General features: G+C 38.8%; 2 protein-coding genes across 2 annotated transcripts; both read left to right on the plus strand.

Annotated features, from left to right (window-relative positions):
* Positions 1–1,322: 1,322 nt before the first annotated feature.
* LOC137717732 (protein RETICULATA-RELATED 1, chloroplastic) lies at positions 1,323–7,865 on the plus strand. Its single transcript, XM_068457195.2, has 8 exons — positions 1,323–1,835; positions 2,747–2,911; positions 3,031–3,123; positions 3,249–3,364; positions 4,510–4,608; positions 4,700–5,005; positions 5,856–6,020; positions 7,311–7,865. The coding sequence occupies exons 1-8, from the start codon at positions 1,512–1,514 to the stop codon at positions 7,594–7,596; spliced, it is 1,554 nt and encodes a 517-aa protein (XP_068313296.1). The 5' UTR covers positions 1,323–1,511; the 3' UTR covers positions 7,597–7,865.
* A 7,806-nt stretch (positions 7,866–15,671) lies between these two features.
* On the plus strand, positions 15,672–17,436 carry LOC137716844 (uncharacterized). Its single transcript, XM_068456211.2, has one exon. It carries the CDS (start codon positions 16,338–16,340, stop codon positions 17,133–17,135), a length of 798 nt encoding a protein of 265 aa, XP_068312312.1. The 5' UTR covers positions 15,672–16,337; the 3' UTR covers positions 17,136–17,436.
* The last annotated feature ends 1,204 nt before the right edge of the window (positions 17,437–18,640 follow it).

The following is an 18,640-nucleotide window of genomic DNA, read 5'->3' on the forward strand; positions in this document are numbered from 1 at the left end:
AAAGCCTGAGCAAGCATGTCCAGCGTGTGCTGTGAGGGAGCCAGAGCAGACCTGAGGGAGAGGCCCGGTAGAAATTGCCAGCTGAGAGCCCGAAGGCCACGTGACGCAAGGCTGACGTGGGTGGGTTCGGTGCTTCGCTTAAGATGCTTTTATGGAAGTGATTCCGGTGAAGAGCTTGGCCAAAAGCGCTTCCATAACCACTTTATTCCTGACTCTGAACTCTTTTTCCTTCTTGTCATCCTTCCGCCGATCGAGATTATCCTTGAACTTTCTGTTCAACGCGAGGAGGCAAATGCCATTGCTGGAAGCGATTCTGCTCATGGCGATGCATAGGTTGATGACTTTGCTGAAAGTCTGGATAATCTGCTCTGGTTTGGTCTCATGGCGGTGTCTATATGCAAATAGTGGAAGATCAGAGGACCGGTGAGCAAAGAGAGTTCAAATTGCTGGTTGGAGGCATAAAACTTTGGGTTTGATTTGTGGGGTTGAGGGGAATAAAAGGTGTCTTAAAGGGAAGGGATTTGTCGACCGGAGAAAAAGAGAGCGGGGAGGGAGATGTCGGCCGGAGAAAAAAGGGAAGACAACGAGGAAGAGGGGAGTGAGAGAGTGGGAAGGAAGAAGAAAACAAAAATGGTAGAAGTTTCGGGAAGAGATTGGAAAAGATAAATTAATAATATAATATTTATTATAAAAAAAAAATACTAATATTTTATTACCTATTGCCAGGGTTATTCAAATGCAACGGTGGAGATGCAAAAGACAGTTACTGTTCATTGGGTTGATTAAATAGTGAATAGCCTGGGGAGGGTTTCCAACGATAGAACTGCTCTAAGGGAGGGTAGTACTAGACTAGGGTTTGGTAATTGGGCTTTAAAAAGAATGAGTTTGGGCTTTCACAAAGGCCATGTATTGTTAAAAAAAGTATATATATTTATAAATATATCGGTTTAGTCTGAACCGAACTCCAAAAGTCCGTTTCATTTTGTTTTGGTTAACTCGATTTTCTTCAATTTTTTTTTAGGAATATGTTCCTCTCTGGATTCTCTTTGTAAGATTCGGAAAATCAATCAATCATATTAGTTCATCGAATATCGTGCTGTTAGAAATCTTTTTAAATTTTAAATTTAGAATCGAATCTCTACAAGAGAGGCTCCTTGTCCATTTTTTCAGTCTCAATTCAGTTCGGTTCGAGTTAACCAATGTGGGCCGGCCGAGGCGACTCACCCAAAAACCCCGAGTCAACCCACTTGGTCAGTAAAGACAAAAACTCGGGAAAAAAAAAGAGAAAAAAGAAAAGGGAAACGAAGCAAAACGTCGCTTTCGGACTGGGTTGTCGTCACGCAGGCGGCTATCTTCCCCTCAAAATCCCCAATCCCCAACTCCTCTCCCTCTTTTGTCTCTTCACTTCTCTCTCTCCAGAGAAGTGAAAATTCCTGAGAAAATCACCTCTTATTTTCTCGGTATCCAAACAGAAAATAAAAATTCAGAAACAGTAAGAAAAAACAAAAAAAATGTCGCACGCTGTGTTCCAGACGGCTCAAATTATGCCGATAAACACGCAGCTCCCGACGAAGCCGATGCTGGTGGTTCCGGCCCAGCTTCGGATGATGGAGCGGAGGGGCCTGGTGCTGAAGGCGAATTGCGCGCCGCCTCCGTCTACTTCCGATGCTGTTGACGGAGACTCCATGGCTATGCTGGAGCGCTGCTTCGTGGGGCCGTCGGTCCCCGGAGGGTTTGGTCCGGTTATGAAGGGACAGTACGGTGCGTTCGGTGCGGTTACTCTTGAGAAGGGCAAGCTCGATATGTCTCAGAAGCAATCCAAGTCTAGCCCCGAGGTCAGTCCCGCAGTGAAATTTTGAATGTTTCTTGCTTTTTTTGAGTTGATTGAGTTGTTTGGTTGGTGAGAAAATGTGGGAAATGGAAAAGAAACTCCCTTTAGAAATCTTTGACCTAGGTGCTGCATACTGGAGTAATCTAGAGATTGTAAATGAGATACGATTTTTTAGGAGAATAAACGAAATTGCTTGTATCAAAATCAGGTGTAGTGTAATATGCCTCCTCGCTAATTCATAGTTTTCGCAACGAAATTGGGAGTGGGGGATTGAGCTAAGCCACACACTGGACCAACCATAATTTGTTATCGAACTCGCCATTCATGGGAATCGAACCTAAAATCTCTCATATACAAGTTAAGAAGAACACTACTAGACCATAGTGCTAGTGGCGAAATTGAGTGAATTTGGGTGTTTAAAGTGTTGGAAACATTGAACGAGCTAATATATGAAAATAGGATCCTAAAAGTTATACTAAGTTTCTATATGTTAAGCAATCTTCAACTTTTCCAAGATTTTGGTTGTTTTCTTGTGTATCAGAATTTTTTATTTTATTTTATCATTCTTGTGTGTGAAATTGCAACTGATTTCATTTCATAATATTTTGATCATGCAAGTAGAAATGTATTAGAATTTGTAAATCGGATGCAGATTATGCATAAACACCTAATAAAATATGTCATTGTACCCTAAGAAAATATCAATATCAAGAAAACTGATTCTTAGACCAGAAATTGTTCTAAGGTTTCCTAACCATTCAAGTGCTACCAAATTAGACAGTTGTAAATTCTTGACTCTCGTTCTGGCCTCTGATTTCAATCAAGCAAGCCTGGTCATATAAGTTGGCATGTTATTGTTTAATTCCATTTAGTCTGTTCAGTATTTTGTGCTAATGCTAATAACTGAAATTGCAGACTGCTGTTGGGGGAGGTGGTGGAGATATTGGAAAGAGAATAAATAATGGTGGTGGTGATGGAGGTGATGATGATGGCGATGATGATGATTATTTTGATGACTTCGATGATGGCGACGAGGGAGATGAAGGTGGTCTGTTTAGAAGGAGGATGTTTCTTGAAGAGGTTGGGAATATCCTTTATTGACATAAACATTTTTGCATATTCGTTGAAAGATTTTTCTCTTTGGGTTATGTTAATTTGAAATTTATGGGTGTACTGATCATTTATGATATTTTCTGCAGCTCTTTGATCGAAAATTTGTGGATGCAGTATTGAATGAGTGGCAAAGGACAATGATGGATTTACCTGCTGGGTTCCGGCAAGCTTATGAAATGGTGCAGTACTTTTGATATCATGTTTTGTTTGAAGTCTTTCATTTAGATATTATGAACCCAAAAAACACAAATAAGGAGGAAACAGAACACTTTTGGCTTGATACTAACCGAAATATTGTCTCCAGGGATTGATCAGCTCTGCTCAAATGGTTAGATTTTTAGCGACCAATGCAAGGCCAACCACTACTAGGTTTATTTCTCGTGCGCTTCCTGATGGAATATCAAGAGCATTCATTGGCAGGTGATTTTATTTATTTTCAGAGCAGTTTCTTAAGTCTCAAGTCTATCCTTTTGCTAATTATGACCTACTGGGCTTTCCTAATGCATACTATTTTTAGCATCTTTCCATAAACTTTTATTAATTATTTTGGTATATAAGCTTCCAATCTCATACCAATTAGTGTTTCCATACAGGACACTGTTTTTAGTGGTGGGAGCGGGAATATAAAACTGTAGAAAACTTTATCTGCAAACATCAAGACATTTTCATGACACCAATGCGGTGATAGATTAGATGTTAGCAGGCTATTAAGAAATTGAGTCTCTAAGATCCATTGAAGTACGGAGGTATCTTGTCATATTGTTGAAGTAACTCATTTTATCTGGGTGGTTTTTAAGAAAATAGCAAGAGAATGAAACACATTGACTGTAATCCTTGACGGATTTTACTTACATTAATCATAATTCCTATCGGGTTTAATGGATGAGTATCATGTCACAATTGTGAACTACCTATTAAAAAAGGTAACCAATTTTTATATTCCTAAATATTATAATAAATTTTATTCTTAAACATACCTGCGAGTTGGGGTTTAGGTGATACATATCCAGCTTGTTACATTCTTCTAAATAAAATAAAAAACTACAAAAATATAAAGAAGCTAAGAACACAAAACAAAAAACACGGAAGTACACTGGATTCTGCTTATGCTGCCCTAAATGGCTCAGCCATGCAACCTTGAATTAATGAAATTTAACAGCTCAACACGAGTAACCTCGTCTGATTAAGGAGCAGTGGACCAACATTTAAGCACCATAGCTGCCAAATATAACAAACAGCAGTTTCAGTAATGATCTTGTTGAACACCTGCAAGGAAAATGAAACATGTATCACACCAAGGGAATTTTTCCTGCAAAGGCCATGGTGGAAAACACAACAAAAATGAAGAGACAGAAATGAAAGTTAGTAATAATTGTATGAAGAATCAGATATCTAACGATACAAGAAAAACAGCTATGGATAGATGGATATGATGTAATTCAGTGACAGTGCATATTCATATGCCTTCCCTTGGAGATATATTTTGGTGTCATTGAATATTTAATAATGACGCTGATGGTTATTTGTATCCTTAGTATTGATGTGTATTATAATTTGTTGTGCAGAATGCTGGCAGATCCTGCTTTCTTATATAGGTTTCTTTTAGAGCAGGCTGCAACAATTGGTTCTTCAGTTTGGTGGGAGTTAAAGAATCGCAAGGGCAGGTGTGTGTCCAAGTTATGACAAAAGCATGAAAATTTTCTGAAGCATTTTATTTATTAGACTCATTGATGTTGTTTTTTACTCTAAGAACAGGATAAAGAAAGAATGGGATTTGGCGCTTATAAACGTACTCACAGTAACAGCATGCAATGCTATTGTTGTTTGGTCACTTGCTCCTTGTCGTTCATACGGGAACACGTTCAAGTTTGATTTGCAAAATACGTTACAGAAGCTCCCCAACAATATATTTGAGAAGAGCTACCCACTAAGGGAATTTGACCTGCAAAAGAGAGTTCACTCTTTCTTCTACAAGGCTGCTGAGTTGTGTATGGTTGGACTAACTGCTGGAGCCGTGCAAGGTTCTTTAGCAAATTTTTTGGCCCATAAAAAAGAAGGAAGGTGAGCATTGTATTGTTAACCTGTTTTTGTTATCTCTACATCAATCATTAAAAGAACCATGAGTCCTATCCTATTTGTCTATGAACCCTTAGTCCATTTCCTAAAGCTTTAACAATTTCAGAATACTTTTGTCTGTCTTTTCTCCTTTTACTTTTTCTTAGGCACTTAATATTAATTACACACTAAGCAGGTGTAAGTAGGTGTTAGAGACGGATATTATCTTGTTAAAGTTGTTTGATTTAATGAAAGCTTCTTTGCAACATTATTGAATTATAAGTCACCTAGTAATAAAATATCAGTATGTTTTTATGATTTTGTGATTTAATATTTGTATATGATTTTGTGATTTAAGCTAGTCAATAACTTCATTATACAAAATTACAAATGACGTGCAATGTATTATTTTTTACTACAAGATCTTTATTTATTAAAATCATTTAGTGGAATAACTCTTTCTCCTTTTATTTTTCCCTCCTGTGTTTCTGTTCATATTCTTGCATCTGTTTTAGAATTTTCTCACGCTTATAAGAAAGTGTCATTATTGCAGCACTAATTTGGATGTACCACTTTTTTGTGTTTTGGTAATTGAGTTCTGTTATCTGTGTTACTTAAACAGGAGAGTAGAACTATTAATTTAGTATTAAAGATAGATTTCTGAACAATAGGACTTGAGATAAATTTGATGGTTATAATTTGGTAATTGTCTTTTGCCATAAGAAGAGACATTTTCCCTCTCCCCTCTCCTATTATTAGTTCCAACTAATTTAATTCCTGTGCTAGCTCAAACAATTTAGTTCCTAGGTTTGTTGAAACATTTTCGTTCCTATTCAATTGTTAACTTGTTTGGCAGGTTATCTGTGACGATCCCATCTGTCAAAGCAAATGCACTTGGTTATGGTGCCTTCCTTGGACTATATGCGAACCTGAGATATCAGCTATTAAGTGGATTTGACAGAGCAATGATGAATCATTTTGATGTTATTGGAGTGGCCCTATTTTTTAGCACGACACTGAGGTATGTTTTTCATTCTATTTGGGCACTTGTATTCAAATCATACACTGCTAAATTGCTTATACAAAGGCTTAGAAGGTTTTCCTTTCATGGTCATACATTCTTACAGTTATTACATATGAATCCTTCTTGTATTTAGTCTTTACATATGATAACTCGTTTCCCTTCTGTCCCTTTCTACCTTCCTCATTCTTCTCTGGCCACGTGTATTCCTTCTGCACTTAAAACTAAGCATTTAACCGAAAACGTAATTTCTGCCCTTAATACATCTAAAATGTTAAATCCAGAATCAAAAAATGTTTTAGCTCTGTCAGCTTTTGGGTTCGCTGGTGCCTGTTGGGGCCAGCATAGTGTCCCTTGTTTTCAAATTTAATCACACAATTCTGAGATCAATGAGAATCCCATGGAATAGGGTCTGCCCCTTTATCCAGATTTGTGGAGCAATCCCCAGTTTTTCTGAAGCTCTTAATCATGATCGCCTGAATCCCACCACCACTTCTCATTGACTTGGTACAGTAGTTAGTATGAGTACCTGGACCATTCCAGTGGGCTTTCTTTGGTCCTGAATGTGCTTCTCACCAGGGAATTCCCATGGCACATGACAAAAAGCTGCATAACATGAAAAACTCAAACTATTGCCGTAGTTCTGTAGAAATATAAAGATAACCTGAAAAGGGTAATTAATATGCCAATCATGGATGCGGTATTCAGTTCTTTCTAATCTGTAGTGTTGCTTTGCTTTAGAATTGGTTGAAATCTCACATATGGATTCCTAGTCAATAATATCCATGGTGCAGCAACATAGCAATTATTACCTTTTTGCACTGCAACTCCCCAAAGAAATGAAATTTGTGATTTTGTAACTCTCTTCAGAACAAAATGCTGCCTTGCAAGTAGAAATTTTAAAGAAAAACAGAATCATTTATGCTCTTTTAGTTTTTCTGTATGTCAATCTAAGGGTTATTAGGGAAAAATAATAATCGATATTTTTGAGACGTTAAATGCTAAGTTTAAAGTATAATTAGTACATGCTGCAGTGAGATAGCTAGTATTTCTCTTTTAAGTTGTACCTGTAACTTTGCATCTCTCGGTTCTGGCGGCATCATCCAGAGACATTTGGATTTCCTTCTTCCCTTTTCAGGACAGATTTATCTGTCATCATTATACCAAGGTCGTCTTGGCATAATTCTTCTAGGTCTTGCTTTTTGTTGGGTAGATCTTACGTCTTGCTTTAAATAGTAAAATTGCTCCATCTAGAGCGATTCTTTGACTCTTAAATTGGAATGTGGACAGGATTTTGAATGTGCAATTAGGAGAGCGGTCGAGGTTGGCTTGGCTTGGGGTGGAGGCTGATCCACTGGTTCACTCTGATGATCTTTTAAAGGTTTACAGTAGGCCTTCTGAAAATCTTGATCAGCCCTCGTCAAAATGGTTTATATCAAAGAACGCCATTGTTTCTGGCCTTGGACTCCTTGGCATCAAACAGGGGACTGTGGACTCTGCTGACGGGGAAACATCAACCCCTAAGACACGCAGAAAGAGGATTGTCCGGAAGAAGGTGACTGCAAGTTCAGCGTAGTTTAATCGAATGTAATCACCAACAGAGTCCAATTTTGTTGCCCGACGGAGATACAACTGGCTTGCGAAACCGTTACACGGGAGGATCTTGAGAGGTGTTTTGTGCAGAAATTTCTGGCATCTCTGGAAAGAGGATTGCTGAATAACAAATTTAAGGAGAAGATTTCCATTTTTCAGCTTTTATATAGCTTTCCGCTTACCTTGTTTGCAAGTGTATTGTACTGACAGATCTTGAAATTTTAGTAAATTAGAAGCTTTCATTTTTTGGAACGTTGCTTAGATTTTAGTCCGGTTCTATATTTCTCCAAGTAGAGGGTGAGCCTTGGAGCACATAAAGGTTTCGAGTCATGGAAATAGTCTTCCTATAAATCAAGGGGTAAGGCTACGTATGATAGACGCTCCTCCCGACCCTCTAAAAAGCGGAAAGCATAGTTAGCTTGGGGTCGCTCTTTTATATATCCAGTGAGTGGGTGGGACGAAGGTGCATGTATGTCGTGACATTTACTTTGTAGTTCTTTTAATACAAATGAAATTTCTATTCTAAACTACACTAAGAGGAGGGGGAATGATTTGAAACCAGAACACAAAAAATCGAAGAGAACTGTGTTGACCAGCAAGGCAATTGACCACTTAGAGAAATGGAGAAAGAACAAAATAGGAGACTAATATTAATACGGTCAGTCATCTACACGTGTGCCATTGCAGGATACTTCACTGTTGATCAGTGTAGGATGAATTTGTCGATCAGTGTGGGATGAAAATTCGTTAGGCTGATTTGAGATCAGAACCAATGTTTAATTAGACTGATTTCATTGTTTGGTCCTGCAGTTTCTCTAAAGACAATCAACTAGGCAAGTGTTCTAATTCTTACTGGTGGTAGTAAATACAAAAAATGGAGACGTGAGACTGGATTGTTGCAGACTTTGAATGAGTACGACATTGCACTAGACACACATCAACTTCAATCATTGACTGACAAGAGCACCAAAGATGACAAGGCAGAATTTGAGAGATGGACTACAGCTAACAAGGTGGCATTTTCCACATTGAGTGGCATAAAGGACTCTCTGAGAGGAGGCATCAAAAAGCATGACCTAGCTGTGTATTATCGGAAAGCTATTGAAAACAAGTTCAAGGAGCCTGAGAAAGCTGAGATCAGTCACTGGATGAATGTCTTGACCACTTTCAAGTTTGATGTCACTGGTTTAATCGATACCATATGATGAAATCGACAAATGTTGCTGAGAAGTCGAACTCAATGGATGTAAATATCAGTGATAAACAACTGGTTTTCATGATATTGCAAGCACGGCCGCCAAAATATAGGCAACTCAAAGTGTCATGCAACACTCAAAATAATAACTGGACTGTTGATGAACTCGTTGCTCAATGTGTTCAGAAGGAAAACAGGGAGAAGCAAGAAAATGGCAAGGAAGTGGATGCAGTGAACTTGTTGCATGCTGAAAGAGGCAAGAAAGGAACAGGGACCAATGGTGCTTCTGGTAAGAGTTCTAATTCTTCTAAGAACTCTTCTAAATCTGCCAAAACTACTGAATCCTCTAAGACACCGATAATCTTGAAGTTAAAATAAAGACATATATAACCAAACTCAAATGTTTCTGGTGCAAAACTAAAGTTCACTAAGAAAGATTGTGCAGTATTTAAGGACTGGCTTGAGAGTAAGGGTAAAACAGATATCTATGTGTGTGTGGAGTCTGATTGAAATTCCTGCAAATTCATGGTAGTTTGATATTGATATTGGTTGTTCTCTTCGCTTCACAAATACATTGCATGTTTTGAAAGAAATACTTACAATGTTTTTATTGGGGAGGGAACTAAGGTTGCAGTTGATGCCTATAAATATGATGACCTCTGCTCTCACAAAACCACGGTCTTATTGAATCGAAAGCCTATTGTCGGTTGAGCACGTATGAGTTTTGATAGAGAGGAGGAGGACTTTCATTGGATTTCAATCGTGGCTTCATCTTCTTCAAGTCCTGCAGGTATGGTTCTTGATTCTTGGTTAGTTTAGCATGTAATCGAATAAACATGAATGCGTTCTATTTGATTATATTGAATAGGCATGACAGAACTTTTACAAAAACTACAAATGGAGGTTTGTTATGTACATTATTAGCAAGAAACATGAACCTTTGCACAAACAAGTAATTATAGAAATAGATAATTACACGAATTGTGATGCACGAACTGCCTTCATAGAATATTTCAGTATGCGACGAAATGCGTATATGTCAATATGAAACAATTACAATTGAAGACCCAGAGATTCCAAAGAGATTGCTTCATACAAAGAAAAATTGAAACAAATAACATTACAAAGATTGACAGTTCATTCTTTAATAACAAAAACAAAGAGACAACGTAAACGGGAAACAATGTAAAATAATGAACCATTTACACTCATGGTCGTTTAGGGTTGCACAAGTCTCCATTGTTTCCTACTAGCAATTGATGCCTTCACTCTCCTTTTCCTAGGTCTCCATCATTTCTTAAGTCTAGGGTTTTCCTGTTAGACTCTCTAATTCTTCATCTAATAGGGTTTTGGTTTTTTAGTTTATTTGGATATTAAATTTAAGGGTATTTGTGTCTACTTAAGTGAGATTCTGTATATATTTGACATAAACACAAATATCCTTAATTTCAAAAATGTCAGTTTTTATAAAAAAATTTCAAATATAATTCAAATTTTTTTATAAAAACTGACATTTTAAGTACAAACAGACATTTATTTATACAATATAATAAATTTACTTAAATCCGCTTAATCTGCCTAGGTCGCTGCCTAGCTGCCTAAGCACTAGGCTCCTAACTCACCGCCCAATTATTGTCTAGCATCTTTTAGAAACTTGATTTAAACTCTATCAACTCATCGCACCTTTTACCCTCATATAAGTAGGTCTCATAAAACACCGAGCATGAATAATTATTAATTGAAATCTGCATACTTAATGGTATTAATCCACTAACCAACGTTTCATCTGTCTGGAGTGAATCATTCTCCTCTTCCGAACGCTACGAGTCCCTAACCAATAACCCCTATCCTCCAAATTTGCCGTCATTCACAACTACAAATAACAAATTCAGATCTCTCGTCCTTCTCGCAATCTCAGATCGCCATCTTTCTCGATTTTTCAAAGACTAAAACTCGAATGGGAACCTAAGAGCAACTCCACCCCTATCCACTTTGTGCCAGCACCCAGCCCATTTATCCACTTAATTGAACAGTAACAGACTCAATGAACAGTAATAGGCCAAAGCATCTCCACCCCAAAAAAAAATGTGCTGGCACCTAGTCTAAAAATGCGCTGGCACAAACGATCTCCACCCCTACAAAATGCGCTGGCACCCAGTCCATTTAAAATATTAAATAATTTTTTTATAAAATAATAAAAAAAAATAGTTTTAATTTCGGATAGGATTTTTAACCAATCTCGTCACGCCACGTGTCATTATCCGAACGTACTATTTTTTGAATAGATTTCCGCTAAGATTTTCAACCAATCCCGACAACCCACGTGTCACTTCCTGTTTACAATAATTTAGGCAAGATTTCGATAAGATTTTTAACCAATCTCGTCACGCCACGTGTCATTATCCGAACGTACTATTTTTTGAATAGATTTCCGCTAAGATTTTCAACCAATCACGTAGTGCCACGTGGCATTGTCCAGAACCTCATCTTCTTTTTTTTTGTCCATATAAACCCTACATCCCTACATCCATCCTCACACTAAACTCAATCCTTTTTTTTAGCTCAGAATTCTTCTTTATCGTTTTCAAATCTTGAGTTCTTACAATGTCTTCTTCAAGGAGAACGTATAAACAGTTGCAAGAGCAGCAGAAAAGGTTGTTGGCACAACAGGAAGAATTGGTCAATCTTGACCAAGATGGAGGTGGAGATGAGGTATTCGCAATGGAGGAGGATGAGGATGATCACCATAGAAGGCGGAGGGCCTCACATTCCCGCCGTATCATGCAAGCTATGGGTCAGATAGCCAAACTCGGACGTGCGGCAAACATCGATAGAAGAAGGGAAAGACGAGGTAAAGATCTCTTGGAAGATTATTTTATTCCCAACAGCGTTTACCCTGATCATGTTTTTAGACGTCGTTTTAGAATGCAACGAAGTTTGTTCGCTAAAATCATGAGTGATGTTTGCAACCATGATCCATATTTTGTGCAAAAAGAGGATGCTTTTCATGTGCTAGGTCTTCTTCCTGAGCAAAAAATTACGGCTGCCTTGCGAATGCTTGCATATGGAGCATCTGCAGATCAAGTGGATGAGATCGCAAGGATGGGAAAAACAACAGTTCTGGAGTCCCTGATGCGGTTTTGCTCTGCAATTGAAGCCCTCTACACCAATGAGTACCTTCGGCAACCCACGCCAAGGGACATGCGAAGGCTTCTAAGGAAGGGTGAGATGCGAGGCTTCCCTGACATGATTGGAAGCATCGACTGCATGCACTGGACATGGAAAAACTGTCCAAGTGCGTGGCAAGGAGCTTATGGCGACAGAAAAGGAGCCAAAAGCATCATTTTGGAAGCGGTGGCTTCTTTTGATACATGGATTTGGCATGCTTTTTTTGGTGTTCCAGGAGCTCAGAATGACCTAAATGTCCTTGCCCAATCTCCAGTGTTTGACGAACTGCTACAAGGGCGTGGGCCGAGATGCACATATTGGGTTAATGGTACTAAATACGAGGGACCATACTACCTTGCAGATGGTATTTACCCAAGGTGGTCAACATTTGTCAAAACAGTGCCACACCCGCAGAGTGAAAAAGATAAACACTTCGCAAAGTGTCAAGAAGGGTGTAGGAAGGATGTCGAGCGTTGTTTTGGCATCCTGCAAGCTCGTTGGGCCATTGTCAGGAGTGCAGCTAGAATGTTTGATGTCGAGGCTCTTCGATCCATCATGATGACGTGTATTATTCTTCACAACATGATTGTTGAAGACGAGTATGATTATGATGCCGTCAATGAATACGAGCCGGATCCGATGAACAACTCAAGAACACAAATCTACTATGCTCATGACCGGACCGAAGATCCCGTGCAACACGAGCCGTTGGAACGGAATGGACGTTACAATGAATTGATCGTTCAACGATACACTTCATTGCAAGAGCCATACTGGCACATAGCCCGCCAGAATGACTTGATTGACCATCAGTGGAGATTGCACGAAGGCGAAGATAATTAAAATAAGGCTTGTGGTTGAAGAATAAAGTGTATTGTTTTTTAAGTGATCTTATTTAGTGTGTTTGCTTTTTTTTTTAAGTTTAAATGGTGAGGTTATGTAATTTTATTTGGTGTTTTAAGTTTAAATGGTGAGGTTATGTAATTTTAAGTTTAAATGGTGTTTTATGTAATTTTATTTGGTGTTTTAAATGGTGTTTTAAAGTTCTAAAAATAAATAAGAAATTAAATAAAGTTCTAAAAATAAATAAGAAATTACATAAGAAATTAAATAAAGTTCTAAAAATAAATAAGAAATTACATAAGAAATTAAGTAAAGTAGTACAAATAAATGCGAAATTATACAAAGTCTGTGGAGTTAGGATATGTGGTGCTAGGATCTTGGTTGCTAGGATTTCTGTAGCTGGAACCCCCTTGACTTGTTTCGGCATCTCTTGCACGCCTCCTTCGCACGACATCTCTTTTTTCTGATGTCCAAAAATATTTTGAATTCGAAGACAGTCCTACTAGAGACTTGTTCATAGTGTCACGATCTGTTTAAGCCATCCTTTCTTCTCTAAGCATCTCATTCTCTCGATGAAGTGCTTCTCTAATCATCTCGTTCTCTCGATTAACTATTTCTCTTTGTCTCTCAGACGCCGCATCACGAGCCTCAGTAGCTGCAATAATTGTTGCCACAGCAGCAGCTTTTTCCTCATCTCTAGCCTTTTCCCATGCCATGTTCATTTCACCTTGACGAGTAAGTTCCTCCATATATTTAGTGTAGTCATTTTTGGAAGAACTACCTTTTTTCTTTGATGCCTTTTTACCTTGAGGCCTGAGGGACTGACGAGTCGGTTGGGTCTCTGGCACTTGTTCAGGTATCCCTTCCGTGTCTTCAAATGTGTTGGCTTCTTGTTCGGCTGTGTCTGCTTCTGGCGAACTGTGTAGACCCATACCGTGCATGACAACTTCTGGACCGGTTGCCACAATTTGGTATTTAGGGCAATCTTTGACAATTTGCCAACATTCTCATTTGTTGAATGATTTGTTATGGTTCTTTGCATTGTAGAATGCTTGTGCTTGTAGTGTCTATAAAAATTACATAAAAATTACATAAGAATTGTGGAATGCATAAAAATTATATAAAAATTACATAAGTATTTGGAATGCATATTACATAAAAATTACATAAGAAATTAAATAAGAATTGTGGAATGCATAAAAATTATATAAAAAGTACATAAAAATTACATAAGTATTTGGAATGCATATTACATAAAAATTACATAAGAAATTAAATAAGAATTGTGGAATGCATAAAAATTATATAAAAAGTACATAAAAATTACATAAGTATTTGGAATGCATATTACATAAAAATTACATAAGAAATTAAATAAATTAAAATAATCAAATCGGGTGGAATGCATATAAATAAATAAAAATATTGTTACCTCATCCGCTAAACTTGTCTCACTACGCAAATTACCAGAAGCATGAGAGAGGGCGTTTTTCCAACAAGTAAAGGATGCGTTGAGTTTTTTCCAACGACCTTGAAGACCTTGACTAGATCTGGCATCTTTTCCATGTACATCTTTTCCATGTACATCGTTGAACGATTTCGTAATTTTACTCCACATTTCTCGCTTATCCATCTCATTACCCGTAATCGGGTCATGAGTAGTGCGAACCCAACATTCACACAACGTAACATCTTCACTGAGCTTCCACGAAGTCATTTTTTTCTCTCAAAGTGTACAAAATATTCAAATGTAGAAAGTGTAGAAAATATTGAAATGTGGTGTAAGGTGGAAGATGAGGGTTAGGTATTTATAGAAAAAAAAAATTAATTTTTTAAAATTTTTCTGTATTTTTTTAAAAAATTTTGACATTTTTTAATTAATTTTTAATAAATTTTAATGTTGTAATTAATCGGGACCGTTGGATTTGAAAAATAATCAAATCCAACAGCACTCATTACGCCACGTGGCCAACGGTCAAATTTCTGACCGTTGGGCCTTTTTTTTTTTTTTTTTTTAAATTTTTGGTGAAATAAACGTGGACCGTTGATCTGTGATCGGACGGTCCAATTTAAAATTCAAATTCAAATTTTTTTTACCGTTGGAAATCCAACGGCCTAAAAAACTAGCCATTGGAAATCCAACGGCTCTGAGGAGGCCACGTATCGTTCACCGGACGACTGCAAGTGGGTCTGCACGCGGGCCCCAGCGCCTGCAGAGCTGTCGGCTACGCGCCCCGCCTCGCGCGTGTTGTGCACGCGCCAGAAACAGACCGGGGAATGGGTCTGTCCATTTTGGGATGGGCTCTTGACTGGCACGGGCTGGGTGCCAGGCAAGGTTGCGGGCTGGAGCACATTCTTGCATGCCGGGCTGTTATTTGGACTTGGTGCTGGGCAAAAAAAGCTCCGGTGGAGCTGCTCTAATACTTTAAGACATGGACCACGGCAATGTTGACCTATTATTTTCCTGAACTCTGCCATATATGATATATCTACCGGCTGCCGAGTTTCTTCTTTTTCCATCTTCCTTCTTTTCAACCGTCATTGAATTTCCAATTTCAAATCTAATAGGACCATTAATTCAATAGTCCACTGTATCGTAGAAATCTTCCTATAGAAGAACCACAAAAAAGTAGTCCCGAGTCCCGACTCATGACCCGAAACGTTCCAAAATTACATAGGGGAACGGGTGCTGGCTAGATCAAGAAATTACTTCGTATATTATGGTTGAGCTGAAGTTGTTAACAAGAAGCCCACATGATGACACTGACTTTAATTCTTTAGACACTAATTTTGTTAGTTTTGAATTGGTGAGATGGATTTGATGGATGCATAGGATTTCATTCATAAAATGGGCACAACGGAGAGCTATCTATAGAAATCAAATTACGCAAAAGTAGAAGTAGAAAAGGTACGAATGCATTCCACATACAGGTGCAAAATGGTGTATTAATGCATGAAAATTACTCACTCAACTAAGTGTCCAGTGTCAACCACTACATTAACATGTGAGAGGGTGAGAGAGTGAGAGATCACCCCTCCTCCCCCCTAACTCATTAAAAGCTAGAGCAAAGTCGGTAAATTTGGAACTACTAGCTACTTCCTCATGCGCCATCCCATCTTTATTTTACATGGTGGAAAAACTGGTTAGCTAGCTAGGGTTTTGCAATTGTCACATGCAGAAATAAATGGACTTCAGAGAGAGAGAGAGAGATGTCGGTTCAGGGTTTTTGACTATGTGTTTCTACTGCAGCAAGCTTGCAGAGCTTCCACCTGCATTGGTGGGCCCTACTTGTGAAATGATGGTTATATTTTTGCCTCCTTAGAAATCCTCATCGCCCATTTGCTTCCCGCACTCCAGGACACAGACACTCCACTCCTCCCCGAAACCTACTTCCAGGGTCTCAACACTTTCTCCTCTCCTTCCTTGTTTGGTCTCATTCACTACTGTGTTAGGGCACCACCGTCACCGTCACCTCTACTACTCGACAGACGGCCGAGGGCGGAAACTGGACCTCAACATGAACATCAACATCTCAAGTACCTTCCAGTATTGGTTGGTGAAGCACCCAGTGATCCTCCACTTCTCATGGAGCCCTGGAGAAACGCCGGCCTCCACCCCGCTTTTTCTCACTCTCACCATTATTTCCTACCTTGCCCTCACTTTCCTGCTCTCCCACCTCCCTCTCCCGCTCATCAAACCCCGCCGCCTCAAACCTATCACCGCCTTCCACAACCTCAACCTCCTCCTCCTCTCCCTCGTCATGGCCGTCGGCTCCTTGGTCACCATCTTCTCCTACGCGCCCTACCCCTTCTGGATCATCTGCTTCCCGCCTAAAACCCCGCCAACCGGGCCTCTCTTCTTCTGGGCGTACATTTTCTACCTCTCCAAAATCTACGAGTTCGTGGACACGTTCCTTATCATCCTCAGCGGGAGTTTCCAGCGGCTGACATTCCTCCACGTTTACCACCACACCATGGTGCTGGTCATGTGCTACATTTGGCTCCACACATCGCAGTCTCTGTTCCCGGCAGTGATCGTAGCAAATGCGACGGTTCACGTGGTGATGTATACCTACTACTTGTTGGCTGCGCTAGGGGCGAGGCCAAAGTGGAAGAGAAGGGTGACGGAGTTTCAGATATTTCAGTTCATGTCAAGCTTTGTTGGGTTGGTCTGGATGCTCATCTACCATTTCAATGGCTCTGGTTGCTGTGGGATCTGGGGTTGGTGCTTCAACATTTTTTTCTATGTTTCCCTTTTGGCTTTGTTCATGGACTTCCATCAGAAGAGTTATGGAAGCTCCAAGAAAGAGCTGTGATCATGATGATGAAGATGTGGATCTCCGAATCTACGGTGGATTATGATAATTATTTGATCCATCAAGACTCGAGAGAGTAGTGCCCTCGATTTTATCCCTTTTAAGACTTTAAGTTATTGATTACATTAATGCAGGTTAAGTTGCATCAATTGCTTTCTGTTTCTCATATTTGAGAAATTTTTAATTTTTAATTAATAGAAAGTCGTTGGATGCCACATGTTATGCTATTCTCATCCTTTTTTGAAGAGAGATGATCCTCATCAGATCCCCTGAGATTCTCCAATCATATCCGTTTATCGTACATCGTGCGGCTAGTTTTCGTCAAATATTGTTTATATTCAATTTTAAATAAAAAAATTTACAATAATTTCTAACCGCACGATATACGATAAACGAATAACAAAGATGAGCCGGCGAGGATCCTCATTCTTTTTTTAATATGTTTAGTGCATGATTATTGTTCAATATTAACAACAATTTTACTTAAGCCACCTAATAATACGACCTAGCAGTATTCTTTCACTTATAAGTGAGAAATCTTATTATTGGAACTAAATTTGTGTACCGTTGTGAGTGGTGGAGATGCTCAAACTCATTAACCTATAAAAGAACGCACACAATTGTGAGTAAGCCAAAGACTAGGGGTGTGCCAGTCAAAGCCAAAGACCAGATGTGTGCCGGTCAAAGGTTCGCCGATAGTCAAGTAAGTAAGCAATATTAAGACTTAAGCAGTGGGCAAGAGAATAAGTGTGCATATATTATGTTATCAAAGATGAACTCTAGAAGGACGTATTTATACCAGCTAAGGAGAGGGCCTTTTAGGATAGTAGAATCCTTATTATACCAAGAGAATCCCATAGAATATTTAGGAAGTAGATATTGCATCCTCTTAGGAGTATGATTACTTGTGACGCATGTTAATCCTTAGATTGTAAGGACTCCAAGATTATAGGAAACCTGCTGATTCCTTGTTGGATTAAATAGGTTCCCGAATCTTGCGGAACAAACATGATTCCCGAATCTTGCGGAACAAGCATGATCTATCTCAACGAAGTCGTCGAACTTTGTCCATTGATTATGGAACATGATAATAGTGACATCACTGTTTCGTTTAGTCAGCTCTACATCAGAGGTTGTTGAGTCTATGATCGGACTTCTAAGGTATGCATATTCCGATCCATTTTAGTTCGGCCTGAAAATCATGGTCACAGACTTATTTTCAGTACTAACGGACCCATGAAGGTAAGTGATGCAGCTACCCACACTTAGATGGAGAAATTGTGCTTGCAAGTACCAATGTATAGGAACAAACTACCCCAAAATGTTGTTTGTTAACATATCCAGCCCCCACAAGTACTCGTTAAAGAAACTTACCATTTACCCCAAAACTTACTATTCTTTTGATATCCATTAAGCAGGGAAAGTCATATTTCAAAACACTAGATATATAGAGGTTAATTATAACATTATTGTAATCTCTCAATAACATTCAAACTTTAACATTT

This window comes from Pyrus communis, chromosome 8 (assembly GCF_041283825.1).
Source record: "Pyrus communis isolate YQ-2024b chromosome 8, ASM4128382v1, whole genome shotgun sequence".
NCBI lineage: Eukaryota > Viridiplantae > Streptophyta > Magnoliopsida > Rosales > Rosaceae > Pyrus > Pyrus communis.